This window comes from Ranitomeya imitator, chromosome 2 (genome assembly GCF_032444005.1).
Source record: "Ranitomeya imitator isolate aRanImi1 chromosome 2, aRanImi1.pri, whole genome shotgun sequence".
In the NCBI taxonomy this organism is placed as follows: Eukaryota; Metazoa; Chordata; class Amphibia; order Anura; family Dendrobatidae; genus Ranitomeya; species Ranitomeya imitator.
Genome location: NC_091283.1, coordinates 300505927 through 300521662, shown reverse-complemented (window position 1 = coordinate 300521662; position 15736 = coordinate 300505927). Strand labels below are relative to the sequence as shown.

Genomic DNA, 15736 nt, shown 5'->3' with positions numbered 1-15736 from the left:
ATCTGTCAGCTCTCCTGTGTGGTGTAGTATATAGAGGATCTGTCAGCTCTCCTGTGTTTTGTAGTATATAGAGGATCTGTCAGCTCTCCTGTGTGGTGTAGTATATAGAGGATCTGTCAGCTCTCCTGTGTGGTGTAGTATATAGAGGATCTGTCAGCTCGCCTGTGTGGTGTAGTATGTAGAGGATCTGTCAGCTCTCCTGTGAGGTGTAGTATATAGAGGATCTGTCAGCTCTCCTGTGTGGTGTAGTATATAGAGGATCTGTCAGCTCTCCTGTGTGGTGTAGTATATAGAGGATCTGTCAGCTCTCCTGTGTGGTGTATATAGAGGATCTGTCAGCTCTCCTATGTGGTGTAGTATATAGAGGATCTGTCAGCTCTCCTGTGTGGTGTAGTATATACAGGATCTGTCAGCTCTCCCGTGTGGTGTAGTATATAGAGGATCTGTCAGCTCTCCCGTGTGGTGTAGTATATAGAGGATCTGTCTGCTCTCCTGTGTGGTGTAGTATATAGAGGATCTGTCAGCTCTCTTGTGTGGTATATATAGAGGATCTGACAGCTCTCCTGTGTGGTGTAGTACATAGAGGATCTGTCAGCTCTCCTGTGAGGTGTAGTATATAGAGGATCTCTCTGCTCTCCTGTGTGGTGTAGTATATAGAGGATCTGTCAGCTCTCCTGTGTAGTGTAGTATATAGAGGATCTGTCAGCTCTCCCGTGTGGTGTAGTATATAGAGGATCTGTCAGCTCTCCTGTGTGGTGTAGTATATAGAGTATCTGTCAGCTCTCCTGTGTGGTGTAGTATATAGAGGATGTCAGCTCTCCCGTGTGGTGTAGTATATAGGGGATCTGTCAGCTCTCCTGTGTGGTGTAGTATATAGGGGATCTGTCAGCTCTCCTGTGTGGTGTGGTGTAGTATATATAGGATCTGTCAGTTCTCCTGTGTGGTGTAGTATATAGGGGATCTGTCAGCTCTCCTGTGTGGTGTAGTATATAGAGGATCTGTCGGCTCTCCCGTGTTGTGGTGTAGTATATAGAGGATCTGTCGGCTCTCCCGTGTGGTGTGGTGTAGTATATAAAGGATCTGTCAGCTCTCCTGTGTGGTGTAGTATATAGAGGGTCTGTCAGCTCTCCTGTGTGGTGTAGTATATAGAGGATCTGTCAGCTCTCCTGTGTGGTGTAGTATATAGAGAATCTGTCAGCTCTCCCGTGTGGTGTAGTATATAGAAGATCTATCAGCTCTCTCGTGTGGTGTAGTATATAGAGGATCTGTCAGCTCTCCTGTGTGGTGTAGTATATAGAGGATCTGTCAGCTCTCCCGTGTGGTGTAGTATATAGAGGATCTGTCGGCTCTCCCGTGTGGTATAGTATATAGAGGATCTGTCGGCTCTCCCGTGTGGTGTAGTATATAGAGGATCTGTCGGCTCTCCTGTGTGGTGTAGTATATAGAGAATCTGTCAGTTCTCCTGTGTGGTGTAGTATATAGAGGATCTGTCAGCTCTCCTGTGTGGTGTAGTATATAGAGGATCTGTCAGCTCTCCTGTGTGGTGTAGCATATAGAGGATCTGTCGGCTCTCCCGTGTGGTGTAGTATGTAGAGGATCTGTCAGCTCTCCCGTGTGGTGTAGTATATAGAGGATCTGTCAGCTCTCTTGTGTGGTGTAGTATATAGAGGATCTGTCAGCTCTCCTGTGTAGTGTAGTATATAGAGGATCTGTCAGCTCTCCTGTGTGGTGTAGTATATAGAGTATCTATCAGCTCTCCCGTGTGGTGTAGTATATAGAGGATCTGTCATCTCTCCTGTGTGGTGTAGTATATACAGGATCTGTCAGCTCTCCCGTGTGGTGTAGTATATAGAGGATCTGTCAGCTCTCCCGTGTGGTGTAGTATATAGAGGATCTGTCAGCTCTCCTGTGTGGTGTAATATATAGAGGATCTGTCTGCTCTCCTGTGTGGTGTAGTATATAGAGGATCTGTCAGCTCTCTTGTGTGGTATATATAGAGGATCTGACAGCTCTCCTGTGTGGTGTAGTACATAGAGGATCTGTCAGCTCTCCTGTGAGGTGTAGTATATAGAGGATCTGTCAGCTCTCCTGTGTGGTATAGTATATAGAGAATCTGTCAGCTCTCCCGTGTGGTGTAGTATATAGAGGATCTGTCTGCTCTCTTGTGTGGTGTATACAGAGGATCTGTCAGCTCTCCTGTGTGGTGTAGTATATAGAGGATCTGTCAGCTCTCCCGTGTGGTGTAGTATATAGAGGATCTGTCAGCTCTCCTGTGAGGTGTAGTATATAGAGGATCTGTCAGCTCTCCCGTGTGGTGTAGTATATAGAGGATCTGTCAGCTCTCCCGTGTGGTGTAGTATATAGAGGATCTGTCAGCTCTCCTGTGTGGTGTAGTATATAGAGGATCTGTCAGCTCTCCCGTGTGGTGTAGTATATAGAGGATCTGTCAGCTCTCCCGTGTGGTGTAGTATATAGAGGATCTGTCAGCTCTCCTGTGTGGTGTAGTATATAGAGGATCTGTCAGCTCTCCCGTGTGGTGTAGTATATAGAGGATCTGTCAGCTCTCCTGTGTGGTGTAGTATATAGAGGATCTCTCAGCTCTCTCGTGTGGTGTAGTATATAGAGGATCTGTCAGCTCTCCCGTGTGGTGTAGTATATAGAGGATCTGTCAGCTCTCCTGTGTGGTGTAGTATATAGAGGATCTGTCAGCTCTCCTGTGTTTTGTAGTATATAGAGGATCTGTCAGCTCTCCTGTGTGGTGTAGTATATAGAGGATCTGTCAGCTCTCCTGTGTGGTGTAGTATATAGAGGATCTGTCAGCTCGCCTGTGTGGTGTAGTATATAGAGGATCTGTCAGCTCTCCTGTGAGGTGTAGTATATAGAGGATCTGTCAGCTCTCCTGTGTGGTGTAGTATATAGAGGATCTGTCTGCTCTCCTGTGTGGTGTAGTATATAGAGGATCTGTCAGCTCTCCTGTGTGGTGTATATAGAGGATCTGTCAGCTCTCCTATGTGGTGTAGTATATAGAGGATCTGTCAGCTCTCCTGTGTGGTGTAGTATATACAGGATCTGTCAGCTCTCCCGTGTGGTGTAGTATATAGAGGATCTGTCAGCTCTCCCGTGTGGTGTAGTATATAGAGGATCTGTCAGCTCTCCTGTGAGGTGTAGTATATAGAGGATCTGTCTGCTCTCCTGTGTGGTGTAGTATATAGAGGATCTGTCAGCTCTCTTGTGTGGTATATATAGAGGATCTGACAGCTCTCCTGTGTGGTGTAGTACATAGAGGATCTGTCAGCTCTCCTGTGAGGTGTAGTATATAGAGGATCTCTCTGCTCTCCTGTGTGGTGTAGTATATAGAGGATCTGTCAGCTCTCCTTTGTAGTGTAGTATATAGAGGATCTGTCAGCTCTCCCGTGTGGTGTAGTATATAGAGGATCTGTCAGCTCTCCTGTGTGGTGTAGTATATAGAGTATCTGTCAGCTCTCCTGTGTGGTGTAGTATATAGAGGATGTCAGCTCTCCCGTGTGGTGTAGTATATAGGGGATCTGTCAGCTCTCCTGTGTGGTGTAGTATATAGGGGATCTGTCAGCTCTCCTGTGTGGTGTGGTGTAGTATATATAGGATCTGTCAGTTCTCCTGTGTGGTGTAGTATATAGGGGATCTGTCAGCTCTCCTGTGTGGTGTAGTATATAGAGGATCTGTCGGCTCTCCCGTGTTGTGGTGTAGTATATAGAGGATCTGTCGGCTCTCCCGTGTGGTGTGGTGTAGTATATAAAGGATCTGTCAGCTCTCCTGTGTGGTGTAGTATATAGAGGATCTGTCAGCTCTCCTGTGTGGTGTAGTATATAGAGGATCTGTCAGCTCTCCTGTGTGGTGTAGTATATAGAGAATCTGTCAGCTCTCCCGTGTGGTGTAGTATATAGAGGATCTGTCAGCTCTCCCGTGTGGTGTAGTATATAGAGGATCTGTCAGCTCTCCTGTGAGGTGTAGTATATAGAGGATCTGTCTGCTCTCCTGTGTGGTGTAGTATATAGAGGATCTGTCAGCTCTCTTGTGTGGTATATATAGAGGATCTGACAGCTCTCCTGTGTGGTGTAGTACATAGAGGATCTGTCAGCTCTCCTGTGAGGTGTAGTATATAGAGGATCTCTCTGCTCTCCTGTGTGGTGTAGTATATAGAGGATCTGTCAGCTCTCCTGTGTAGTGTAGTATATAGAGGATCTGTCAGCTCTCCCGTGTGGTGTAGTATATAGAGGATCTGTCAGCTCTCCTGTGTGGTGTAGTATATAGAGTATCTGTCAGCTCTCCTGTGTGGTGTAGTATATAGAGGATGTCAGCTCTCCCGTGTGGTGTAGTATATAGGGGATCTGTCAGCTCTCCTGTGTGGTGTAGTATATAGGGGATCTGTCAGCTCTCCTGTGTGGTGTGGTGTAGTATATATAGGATCTGTCAGTTCTCCTGTGTGGTGTAGTATATAGGGGATCTGTCAGCTCTCCTGTGTGGTGTAGTATATAGAGGATCTGTCGGCTCTCCCGTGTTGTGGTGTAGTATATAGAGGATCTGTCGGCTCTCCCGTGTGGTGTGGTGTAGTATATAAAGGATCTGTCAGCTCTCCTGTGTGGTGTAGTATATAGAGGATCTGTCAGCTCTCCTGTGTGGTGTAGTATATAGAGGATCTGTCAGCTCTCCTGTGTGGTGTAGTATATAGAGAATCTGTCAGCTCTCCCGTGTGGTGTAGTATATAGAAGATCTGTCAGCTCTCTCGTGTGGTGTAGTATATAGAGGATCTGTCAGCTCTCCTGTGTGGTGTAGTATATAGAGGATCTGTCAGCTCTCCCGTGTGGTGTAGTATATAGAGGATCTGTCGGCTCTCCCGTGTGGTATAGTGTATAGAGGATCTGTCGGCTCTCCCGTGTGGTGTAGTATATAGAGGATCTGTCGGCTCTCCTGTGTGGTGTAGTATATAGAGGATCTGTCAGTTCTCCTGTGTGGTGTAGTATATAGAGGATCTGTCAGCTCTCCTGTGTGTTGTAGTATATAGAGGATCTGTCAGCTCTCCTGTGTGGTGTAGCATATAGAGGATCTGTCGGCTCTCCCGTGTGTTGTAGTATGTAGAGGATCTGTCAGCTCTCCCGTGTGGTGTAGTATATAGAGGATCTGTCAGCTCTCTTGTGTGGTGTAGTATATAGAGGATCTGTCAGCTCTCCTGTGTAGTGTAGTATATAGAGGATCTGTCAGCTCTCCCGTGTGGTGTAGTATATAGGGGATCTCTCAGCTCTCCTGTATGGTGTAGTATATAGAGGATCTGTCAGCTCTCCTGTGTGGTGTAGTATATAGAGGATCTGTCAGCTCTCTTGTATGGTGTAGTATATAGAGGATCTGTCAGCTCTCCTGTGTGGTGTAGTATATAGAGGATCTGTCAGCTCTCCTGTGTGGTGTAGTATATAGAGGATCTGTCAGCTCTCCTGTGTGGTGTAGTATATAGAGGATCTGTCAGCTCTCGTGTGTGGTTTAGTATATGGAGGATCTGTCAGCTCTCCTGTGAGGTGTAGTATATAGAGGATCTGTCAGCTCTCCTGTGTGGTGTAGTATATAGAGGATCTGTCAGCTCTCCTGTGTGGTGTAGTATATAGAGGATCTGTCAGCTCTCCTCTGTGGTGTAGTATATAGAGGATTTGTCAGCTCTCCTGTGTGGTGTATATAGAGGATCTGTCAGCTCTCTTGTGTGGTGTGGTGTATAGAGGATCTGTCAGCTCTCCCGTGTGGTGTAGTATATAGAGGATCTGTCAGCTCTCCTGTGTGGTGTAGTATATAGAGGATCTGTCAGCTCTCCTGTGTGGTGTATTATATAGAGGATCTGTCAGCTCTCCTGTGTGGTGTAGTATATAGAGGATCTGTCATCTCTCCTGTGTGGTGTAGTATATAGAGGATCTGTCAGCTCTCCTGTGTAGTGTAGTATATAGAGGATCTGTCAGCTCTCCCGTGTGGTGTAGTATATAGAGGATCTGTCAGCTCTCCTGTGTGGTGTAGTATATAGAGGATCTGTCAGCTCTCCTGTGTGGTGTAGTATATAGAGGATCTGTCAGCTCTCCTGTGTGGTGTAGTATATAGAGGATCTGTCAGCTCTCTTGTGTGGTGTATATAGAAGATCTGTCAGCTCCCCTGTGTGGTGTAGTATATAGAGGATCTGTCAGCTCTCCTGTGTGGTGTAGTATATAGAGGATCTGTCAGCTCTCCTGTGTGGTGTAGTATATATAGGATCTGTCAGCTCTCCTGTGTGGTGTAGTATATAGAGGATCTGTCAGCTCTCCTGTGTGGTGTAGTATGTAGGATCTATCCTGGGTGGTATTTTTAAACTGCGTGGTGGGCCTGTAAATTTATTGATTATTACCTAAAACCGTTGGTTGAGACCCTGCCCTCTTATGTCAGGGACTCTTCGGACGTCCTGGTGAGACTGGATGGAATCACCCTGGAACCTGATGTATGGCTGGTGACCGCAGACGTCGAGTCCCTATATACCTCTATTGGACATGAGGACGGAATAAGAGCTGTCCGCTTTTTCCTCGAATTGAGCAACCTGGATAGGTTATTAATTGAGTTGATTTTGGATTTATTGGATTTTGTTTTAAAACATATTTTTTTTACTTTTAAGGATCGTTTTTATTTGCAGGAGCGCGGCACTGCCATGGGTGTGGCATGCGCGCCGTCGTATGCCAACCTCTTTCTCGGATATTGGGAGAGGGAGGTTGTGCATTGTGACGGCGCGTGTGCAGCTGACCATGTGCAGTGCTGGCTCCGTTATATTGACGATCTTTTAATTTTTTGGAATGGGCCCAAAACTGAACTAGAAAATTTCTTCGTTGAATTAAATCAGAATCCATATAATATCAAATTAACATACAAAATCGAAAAAAGCGTTATAGATTTTTTGGACATCTTAATATCCGTAGACCATGATGGGACCATCCAAACGGATATTTTCCGCAAAAAGACATCGGTGAACTCGGTGTTAGGCTACGTTCACATTAGCGTCATGCGACACAGCGTCGCCGACGCAACGCACGACGCATTGGAAACGCACGCAAAAACGCACCTTTTTTGACGCAAGCGTCGGACGGATGCGTCGTAAAACGCAGCGTTTTTGGTGCGCTTTTGTTGCGTTTTTACAAAAAACGCATTTTTTTACGACGCATGCGTTGTCAAACACTGATTAGATCTTTACACACAATTTAGTGTCTAGACACTAGATAACACCACCAATGAATAGAAGAGGGTGGGTTTAGTGTCTAGACAATCGATAATGCCACCAATGGGTAGATGGGGGTGGGTATTAATGTAATAGTGGTATATATACCCCGGCATACATTATTTCCAACCATAGAGCATCAAGATGGATCGTCCCATGGAGAGTATCTACCTCACTTTTCAGCTGGAATTAGCCCTTGCTATAGCTTATGCTTTTGCCTGTCATGAACAGAGGAGAAGAGACAAACTACGGAGAAGGAGTCGTCGGTGTTTTTGGCTACACCCTATAGTGGAAGTCCGAGAGAGTCGTGGAGCCTACCATTGTCTGTTTGGCGAATTAAATGAGAACCAGGACAAATACTTCGAATACACCAGGATGTCAAAAGACAGCTTCCGATATCTGCTGCGTCTGGTGGAAGGAACCATTTCCAGGCAGGACACGCAGCTCCGTAAATCGATTTCCCCCGAGGAACGTCTGCTGGTGACTCTACGGTACGTAATGGAATGTGAAGGATTTATATGTTCTTGCCATTTTTTAAAGTAACGTGTTTTGTTTTTGTGGGGTGGGGGATTGTAATTAAAAATGAAAAATTCTTTCATACCAATTTAATTAATTATATTTATTTATTTATCTTCTTGTCAGTTTCCTGGCTACCGGAGAGACATTGAGATCACTGCATTTCCAGTTTCGGATTGGAGTCTCAACACTGTCGGGTATTATTGCCGACACTTGCCGCGCATTGTGGGACAACCTCCGGGAGGAATTTTTACCCATCCCTACAAGAGAAATATGGCTTGCCAACGCCCAAAAATTTGAACAAGTGTGTTCTTTCCCTAACTGTATTGGAGCCGTGGATGGGAAGCACATTAGGATTACCAAGCCTTCAAGAAGTGGATCTCTTTTTTATAATTATAAAAAATACTTTTCCACCGTGCTGATGGCAATTGCAGGTGCGGACTGCAGGTTTCTCGCTGTGGACATTGGAGCTTTTGGTCGTGCAAATGATTCACGGACATTTAAGGAGTCTGATATGGGCCGAAGATTGTACAATAACAATTTTAATTTCCCCCAGCCACGACCTCTTCCCAACACCGACGGCCCGGCCCCGCCATTTGTTGTTGTTGGTGATGAGGCTTTTCAAATGAGTGGCAACCTACTTAAACCTTACTCAAGTCGTGGGTTGGACCGCACCAAAACTATATTTAATTACAGACTGTCCAGGGCCAGAAGAACTGTGGAGTGCGCCTTTGGCATCCTGGTCTCCAAATGGCGTATCTTAGGATCCGCCATAAATTTGAAAATTGAGACAGTGGATGAGGTGGTGAAGGCGTGTGTGGTTCTCCACAATTTTATTATTGATAAAGAGAGAGTCAACGTGGAACTTGATGAACCCATACCAAATCCATTGCCTGATTACCAAGCTCATCCTCTGCGGACAACTTTGGAGATTGCTCATATGAGGGACCAATTTGCTGCATACTTTGTTTCTGATGTTGGCCGTGTTTCATGGCAAGATCAAATGGTTTAATTCTTCGTGTTATGATGTCATGTAAACACCGTGTAGTCCATGTCATTTAACCATCCTATGTTTGGTTATTGTTATAATGTCCCCTGATTTTCTAATGCGTTGTTTTTTGAAATAAAGTTCTTGTGCCTTTCCGTTTTCACCAAACAAATCTCCCATACGTTTTTTCATAGTAATAGAATTGTAAAATCCAATATTGAAAGTAATGTGTGTCACACAAAATTTGTGTGTTCCATAGTTTTGACGTATAATAACATAATCGGCTCCCACCTTGTCAACCATTTTTAATCCTGCAGACTATTTGCATATGGAACCTGGCTTGACAAGGAGGGAGACGATCATGTTTGCAAAACTCTACAGAGTTAACACTATTGTACTCAGGATGCTAGAATTTGTCCAGAGTAAAATAGTGGCGACACTGTGAACATTGCTTCCACCTCACCTGACCAATAATCTTAAGGTACATTAATAAAAGTATTATACAACGATACCGACCAGTGATACGACTGGATCGAGATCGTTGTTTAGTTGTCGCGTGGTTGCTGGAGAGCTGTCACACAGACAGCTCTCCAGCGACCAAAAAAGAGCAAGTCCCGTGTAATCTGGGTAAAAGCGCTTTGCCACACTCACGATGTTTACCATTGTAAATGTTATTTTAAAAATTACAAAAAAACCTTACACTCCGGTGTGTGAAACGTCCATCGCCGTCAACTTCCCGTACTGTGGCAGCCCTAAAGCACAGCACAGCGTTTATTATTAAGTCAACGGTGTGCTCAGCTTTACGGGCAGTAATCACAGTGTCAGTGCGGAAAGATGACGGCGAGGGACGTGGTAGACACCTTTTAATATTTGTGGGGTATTGTTAACTTTTTATTTGAGTGTTTAAAACAGTGCACTAGTAAACCCAATATTCCCTTGTTTAAAACAAAGACATCGCTGGATCGGTGTCTAACTCGCCGATCCAACAATGACAGCGTCTGATCAGTTACCCAAAAAAAATTCCAAATCATTCGCTGACACCAAAAAACTCACAGCAGGGGCTCAATCGTTTTACGATTTCAGAAAAGATAACGTTGGTTACACATAAAAAAACAACTTTATCTATACTGAAATCGTTGTGTGATGGTACATTGTAAACTTGACATATTGAGCAATGCTGTTTGTGTTTGTAACATCTGAGTACAATGAGCGACAGCCCTATAAAAAAAGGAAAAAAAAAATTGATACAATATTGTCACACATTGCACATCAGGTGTTACAAAGACAAGATTTGTGTGTACGGCGCAAGGTGTGATTTGGTGCAAACTTTATTTGAGACAATAAAAACCAAATTTTTTTTGAAAAAATATAACAAATTTATTTAAGGTCCAAAAATAAAATTGGGGAAAATGTTTTTATGGGGTACCAATATTCGCAACAAAAGGGGATTCATATCCCACAGTTTTTTGGGGTGTAAAGGAGACCGAGGAGGAGGACGAGGGGGAGGAAGCAGCATACTCTATGACACTAGACGGGATGCCGACATCAATCCAGTCAGTGGATGGTGGCGAGACGTGGAAAGTAGCAGGTGAGGGAGGAGGAGGGACGACCAGTGTCCTTGGCTGGCTACTCCGGCTCCGGGTCGACCCAGGCTGTGTTGATGGTGTACTCCTCGTTGACCCAGGCTGGGTACTGGGTGTACTCCGTGTAGACCCAGCCTGGGTACTTGGTGTGCTCCGGGTCGACCCGGGGTGTTTTCGGGTGGTACTTTTGGGAGCAGCCATAGCCAAGGACGTAGTGCTTGTTGTCGTCGTCGTCGTCTTCTTCTTCTTTTTCCTCCTCTCTCCCTCTGGGTGGGGGTCGGCTTCCCGTCTGTGTCCCCTTGAAGGCCTGTCAGGCTCAGAACTTTGGGGCTCTGTTCTGTGGTGGCGGTGGCGGTGGTGGTGGCCCTCGGCACGCGGAGCTCTGTGGTGGTGCTCTGCAGCAGGAGTCGGAGTCATGGCAGCCAGCGATGGTACTGCGGGCATATTTGTCGCTGACTGCATGACCCGAGCCTGCTGCAGAGCACTGACATATAAATTGTTGCAGCCCTGCATGAACGAAATCTGGAGTTCCGGCGTAAGATGTTCAACCATGCCGTTGTGAATGGCAGTAAAAAAATGTTTGGCCGGCCTCGAGAGATCCGTTTCGATGTTTTCAAGACGCCGTTCGATATTGCACATTTTATCGCACAGCGCCTTGAAACTATTCTGAAATACGGTGCTCAGATGTAAAAATTCGGACATGGGCGCCCTGTCCGAGGCCCGCTGACGCTGTCGGGAAGACCCGAAGGAAGGAGCGACAGAGGCCTTGGCCAGGGGAACATCTGATGGACCGGCTGCCGGTTCGCCAGATTGTGTTGGTGCAGACCTGCTCTCGCTGTGGGATGGCTGCGACTGTTCAGATGGCGCTTCACAAAGGACCGCTCTTGAGGGTCGGACAGTCTCGCGGGTGCTGCTGTGTGTTCTGTGAAAACATAAGGAAACCATTAGTATACAAAATATCACATTTCACATGCGTCATTAAACTTTACCGCCAGGTATCCATTGCCGCCATGAATATTAAACTAATTTTAATATTGACACTGCATATGCACCATCAATATTAAAAAAAAGGTATTTATTTATTTCTAAATAGTCACCCATGGTTGTGGTTTGCAACGCCAGACAATTATGCTTACGTTGGAACTGCCATGACGTCGCGGTCATGTGACCGAGACGTCATCACAGGTCCTGCGAGCTGAGCAACCATGGGAACCTGCTTTGCAGTAGAAGGTATGCCGTATCTATTATATTTTACTTTTTTGTGTATAAAAAATCGTGGATACACATGTATAGCCATTATACTACTCCACTATTAAATATTGGCTGGGCTTGGCCAATCTACTATTTTTATGTATACTTCAGATTTTAGTGAAATTGCTAAAAGTCAAGCTCACCATTGTTGTAATCCCAGAAGGGAGCCGCTGTGTCAAGTGTGAGAAGACCAGAAATGAATTACAAATTCAAGGTCAACGAGGTGTGAAAAGTAAAAACAAAATTCACTTTAATCAAAAGCAGAGGATGAAACATCTGCACAATACAATAAAAACACTATCTACGCGTTTCAGGTCTGATGTTCCCTGTCACCTGAAACGCGTAGATAGTGTCTATTGTATTGTGCTGATGTTTCATCCTCTGCTTATGATTGAAGTGGATAAAAGTATGTATTTTTGACTTTTCACACCTCGGTGAACTTGCCTTTTTTTCTTCATTTCTATACTTGGGACTTGCCAAAATAAATGGCTGGGCAATAAGCAACGTGGCTGGAATGTAGTATGTGAATATGCATGTTGTAAAAACTAGGTGTGTGCATAGGTACTATACTTACTCTCTGCTTTCAAGGACCGGTCGCAAGAACTGCAGTATACGGTTATACTTGTACACCGAGGTCCTTGAAGCGGCAGCACCACTACGAGTCTGTCCCTCCTTTTTCAGGCCCCTCCGGAAGCGGTCCTTCATGGAGCGCCATCTGGTCTTCAATTGTTTAACTGTGTATTAAAAATAAAAAATAAAAAAGGTTTTAGATAATATATTGAAAACGATTACGCAACTGTGTGCAATCCCAATAGAAGACATCACAGACGGTTGTGTAATCCTGGCATGATGGGTCACAGCAGCATTTTGGAAATACTTACGGAAACTAGCTTTAGCCTTGGAGGAAGCGTTGTCGAAGCCATCCCACAGCGTTTGTGCCACCTCCAACCACAGACGCCGCAATATGCCCTGGTCCGCGTGCTGGGGGTCACGGCTGTCCCACAACGGGCCCCGTGCTTCTATTGATGCCACCATAAGGTCGATATTAAGTGGCTCATCCAGGGCCCGTTGTGAAACCTAAAAAAAAATAGAAAATATTAATGTTTGAAAGGTAAAAAAAATTGTCCCTACCTCCTCCACCGCCACCTACTACACACAACACCACAACCTCCCACCACCCCCCATACCCGCAAAAAATAAAAAAATAATAGGTTTGAAAGAAATACTTACGCTCCGTCCTGCAACCACAGCTTGGCCCCGTGGTCCCTGCTGCTGCTCCCTCTCTTCCTCCTGGTCCTCCTCCTCACTTGAAGAAGCCTGCAAAATAGTTTACCAAAAAGTTGAGTGACCCATCTACAAATGACAGCGAATATAGTAAGCAATAGTAGATCATGGACTCACCGGACTCCTCAGCGGTGGGGTATTGCTGGAATCACTGCCGCTGGCCATGACTAATAATGCAAATCTGAAATAAAGAACAAAATAACATTGATACTATCCTCCTATGCACACTCCAGCAATAAATTTAAAAAAAAAAAAAAGTCATTTAAACCACAATGAACATTGCACTCCAACTGAACTAACGCTGAGCAAACAACACTGCCACATTGATTAGATTAAAGAAACAATGGCAGAGACAACCCAATGGCAGAGTACAAAAGCCTAAAGATAAGAAAACAGACCCAATGTAGTAATCACAAAAAAAGGTTTTTTTTGTTTTTTTTTAAAAAGTACAGAATGCACGGAGCAACACAAAAAACACAATATTTTTTTTGGAAGTAACAACACCCAAAAATTAAGGGCATAAACATTAATAACACACCGTACTTTACAATAAAACAGACAGGGCCGGAGACAATAAAAGGGCATACAACGCCATACATCACAACCATAAACATACAACGATGTCTTTACACAACCACAGTGCTGAACATAATACACATCTTGCAATAAAAAATTAATAAATGTAATAAAAGGGCGCATTCTATACTACCATACTTTAATATAAAACCGACAGGGCCGGAGACTATTAAACGCCATCATATAACGCAAGAAAACATCACAACTGAATTCAAAAAACACCACCAAACCAAAAAATGGAAACGAAAAATCTATCCTGGAAAGAACAATAATCAAGGCCGCAGACAATGAAACGCCATCCTATACAACGCCATACATCACAACCAGACTAAAAATACCACAATATCTTTAACCACAATGCAGAATATAAAACACAACTTGCAAAAATAATTTTAAAAAACATGTTGAAAATGCAGAGAATCATTCTATACTTACATCTCAGGACAGCGGATGAAAAGACTGTAGTAGGAGTAGATGTACTCTGTAGTGTAGCCTGCAGCAGAAGTGACAAACAATCCAACATTTTCTTTATATATGGGGGATGTTTTTCTCACTGTTTGCACTGTCTAGACACTTTTTTGTTTTTTTTTATCTAACGACGCATGCGTCGCACAACGCACGCCAAACGCACACCCGCGACGCAAGTGCGTCGTCAATACGTTTCAATGGGAAATTGTAACGCATTGACGACGCACGAGCGACGCAAGTGCGACGCGCGCGTTTTTTCGACGCTTCAAAAATGCTACATGTAGCGTCTCCGACGCCACCCAGGTGCGGTGAAACGACGCATGCGTCGTGCGTTTTACCAAAAACGCACGACAACGCAACGCATGCGTCCCCAATGATAAAGATAGGGGCGCATGACGCATGCGTTGCCGTGCGTCGGCGACGCTGCGTCGCATGACGCTAATGTGAACGTAGCCTTACATGCATCATCTTCTCATACACAGGCAACGAAAAAAGCAATCCCTATCGGTCAGTACTTAAGGGCAAAACGCACGTGCTCTACTGAAGGTAAATTTGAAGCACATGCTCTTCCCCTAAAGGAAAGATTCTTAGACAGAGGTTATAGTCACAGGATGATTAAGCACGGATATCACAGAGCCAAAAATACCTCTAGGGAGAAACTTCTAGTTACAGCTAGGAAGGTGAAAGAGGAGGATTTTAAGACCAGATTCATCTCAGCCTTCAATTGTCGTTGGCATTCTGTCCGAAAAATTCTCACCAAGCATTGGCCAGTTCTGATGACCGACCCAGTGTTACAAAAAGAGATCTCACCAGCTCCTCTGATGACAGCTAGACGGAGCAAATATTTAAAAGACCATTTGGTTAGGAGCCATTACACCGTTAAACCTAAAAATCCATTTGGGGCAGGGAAACAAAGATGGGGATGTTTTCCATGTGGCGATTGCCTTGCATGCAACAGGGGCAATATAGTGAGAGGGAATTCCTTCTCTTCGTTTGATGGGACTCGATCCTTTGCGGTCACCAGCTATATATCATGTAGTACGACCTATGTCATATATCACGCAATCCGCCCTTGCCATAAGGTCTATATCGGATTAACATCAAGAGAGCTGCGTATCCGGACCAGAGAGCATGTGAGAGATATTGTTGCGGCAGGAGAGGTGGATGACCTTTCAGTTTTGAAGACCATACCGAAACACTTCAGAGTTTTTCATAACTCTGATCCAAGAGGTTTCAAAGTCATTGGTATTGATAGGCTTCATTGTGGCATTAGGGGAGGCAACACCAAACAAACCTTAGCCCAAATGGAATCCAAGTGGATTGTTGAGTTGGGAACCATGTCTCCAGATGGATTAAACGAAAAAATCAGTTTTGTACCATTTCTGTAATCCCTGTTTTTTAGAATGTGTGTTTCTGTGTGTTTTTAATTTTCTTCTTTTTCATATGTTTTATTAGCATTAATATCATCTTTGTGAGATTTTGGCAACTCCTGTTCCTATTTCTACTTAAAAGAAGATCTACCCCTGACCTCTTTACCTCCTGCGGTTATGTTCCGGATCAAGTCTTGTGACAATAATTATAACAATAATCACCGTGTATAGTAACAGTATGGACATTTTTGAAAAATTCTACATGTCCATGTGAACATCTCAAGGATTTGAGGATGCCCTGAATGGAAAATCTGGGTGTCCCCCTGTTAAGGATGGAATCCCTTGTTTAATGTATATTTTTCATATTTTTTATGTGTTATATTTGTTTCTATCAGCACTTTATTGGCCTCGCCTGTACGTACTCCGCGAGGGACGTTTGTGTTTAATAACACGG

General features: G+C 44.4%; 1 protein-coding gene and 1 long non-coding RNA gene across 2 annotated transcripts in view; both read left to right on the top strand.

Annotated features, from left to right (window-relative positions):
- LOC138663351 (uncharacterized) overlaps positions 1–15448 on the top strand; it is a 55289-nt gene extending 39841 nt beyond the window's left edge. The window contains exon 4 of the long non-coding RNA XR_011318169.1: positions 15368–15448. This is a non-coding gene — a long non-coding RNA (uncharacterized lncRNA). The remainder of the gene's footprint in view (positions 1–15367) is intronic.
- On the top strand, positions 7271–8851 carry LOC138667398 (uncharacterized). The gene is made up of 2 exons (XM_069755621.1): positions 7271–7737; positions 7889–8851. Exons 1-2 carry the CDS (start codon positions 7391–7393, stop codon positions 8772–8774), a joined length of 1233 nt encoding a protein of 410 aa, XP_069611722.1. The 5' UTR covers positions 7271–7390; the 3' UTR covers positions 8775–8851.
- Positions 15449–15736: the final 288 nt, after the last annotated feature.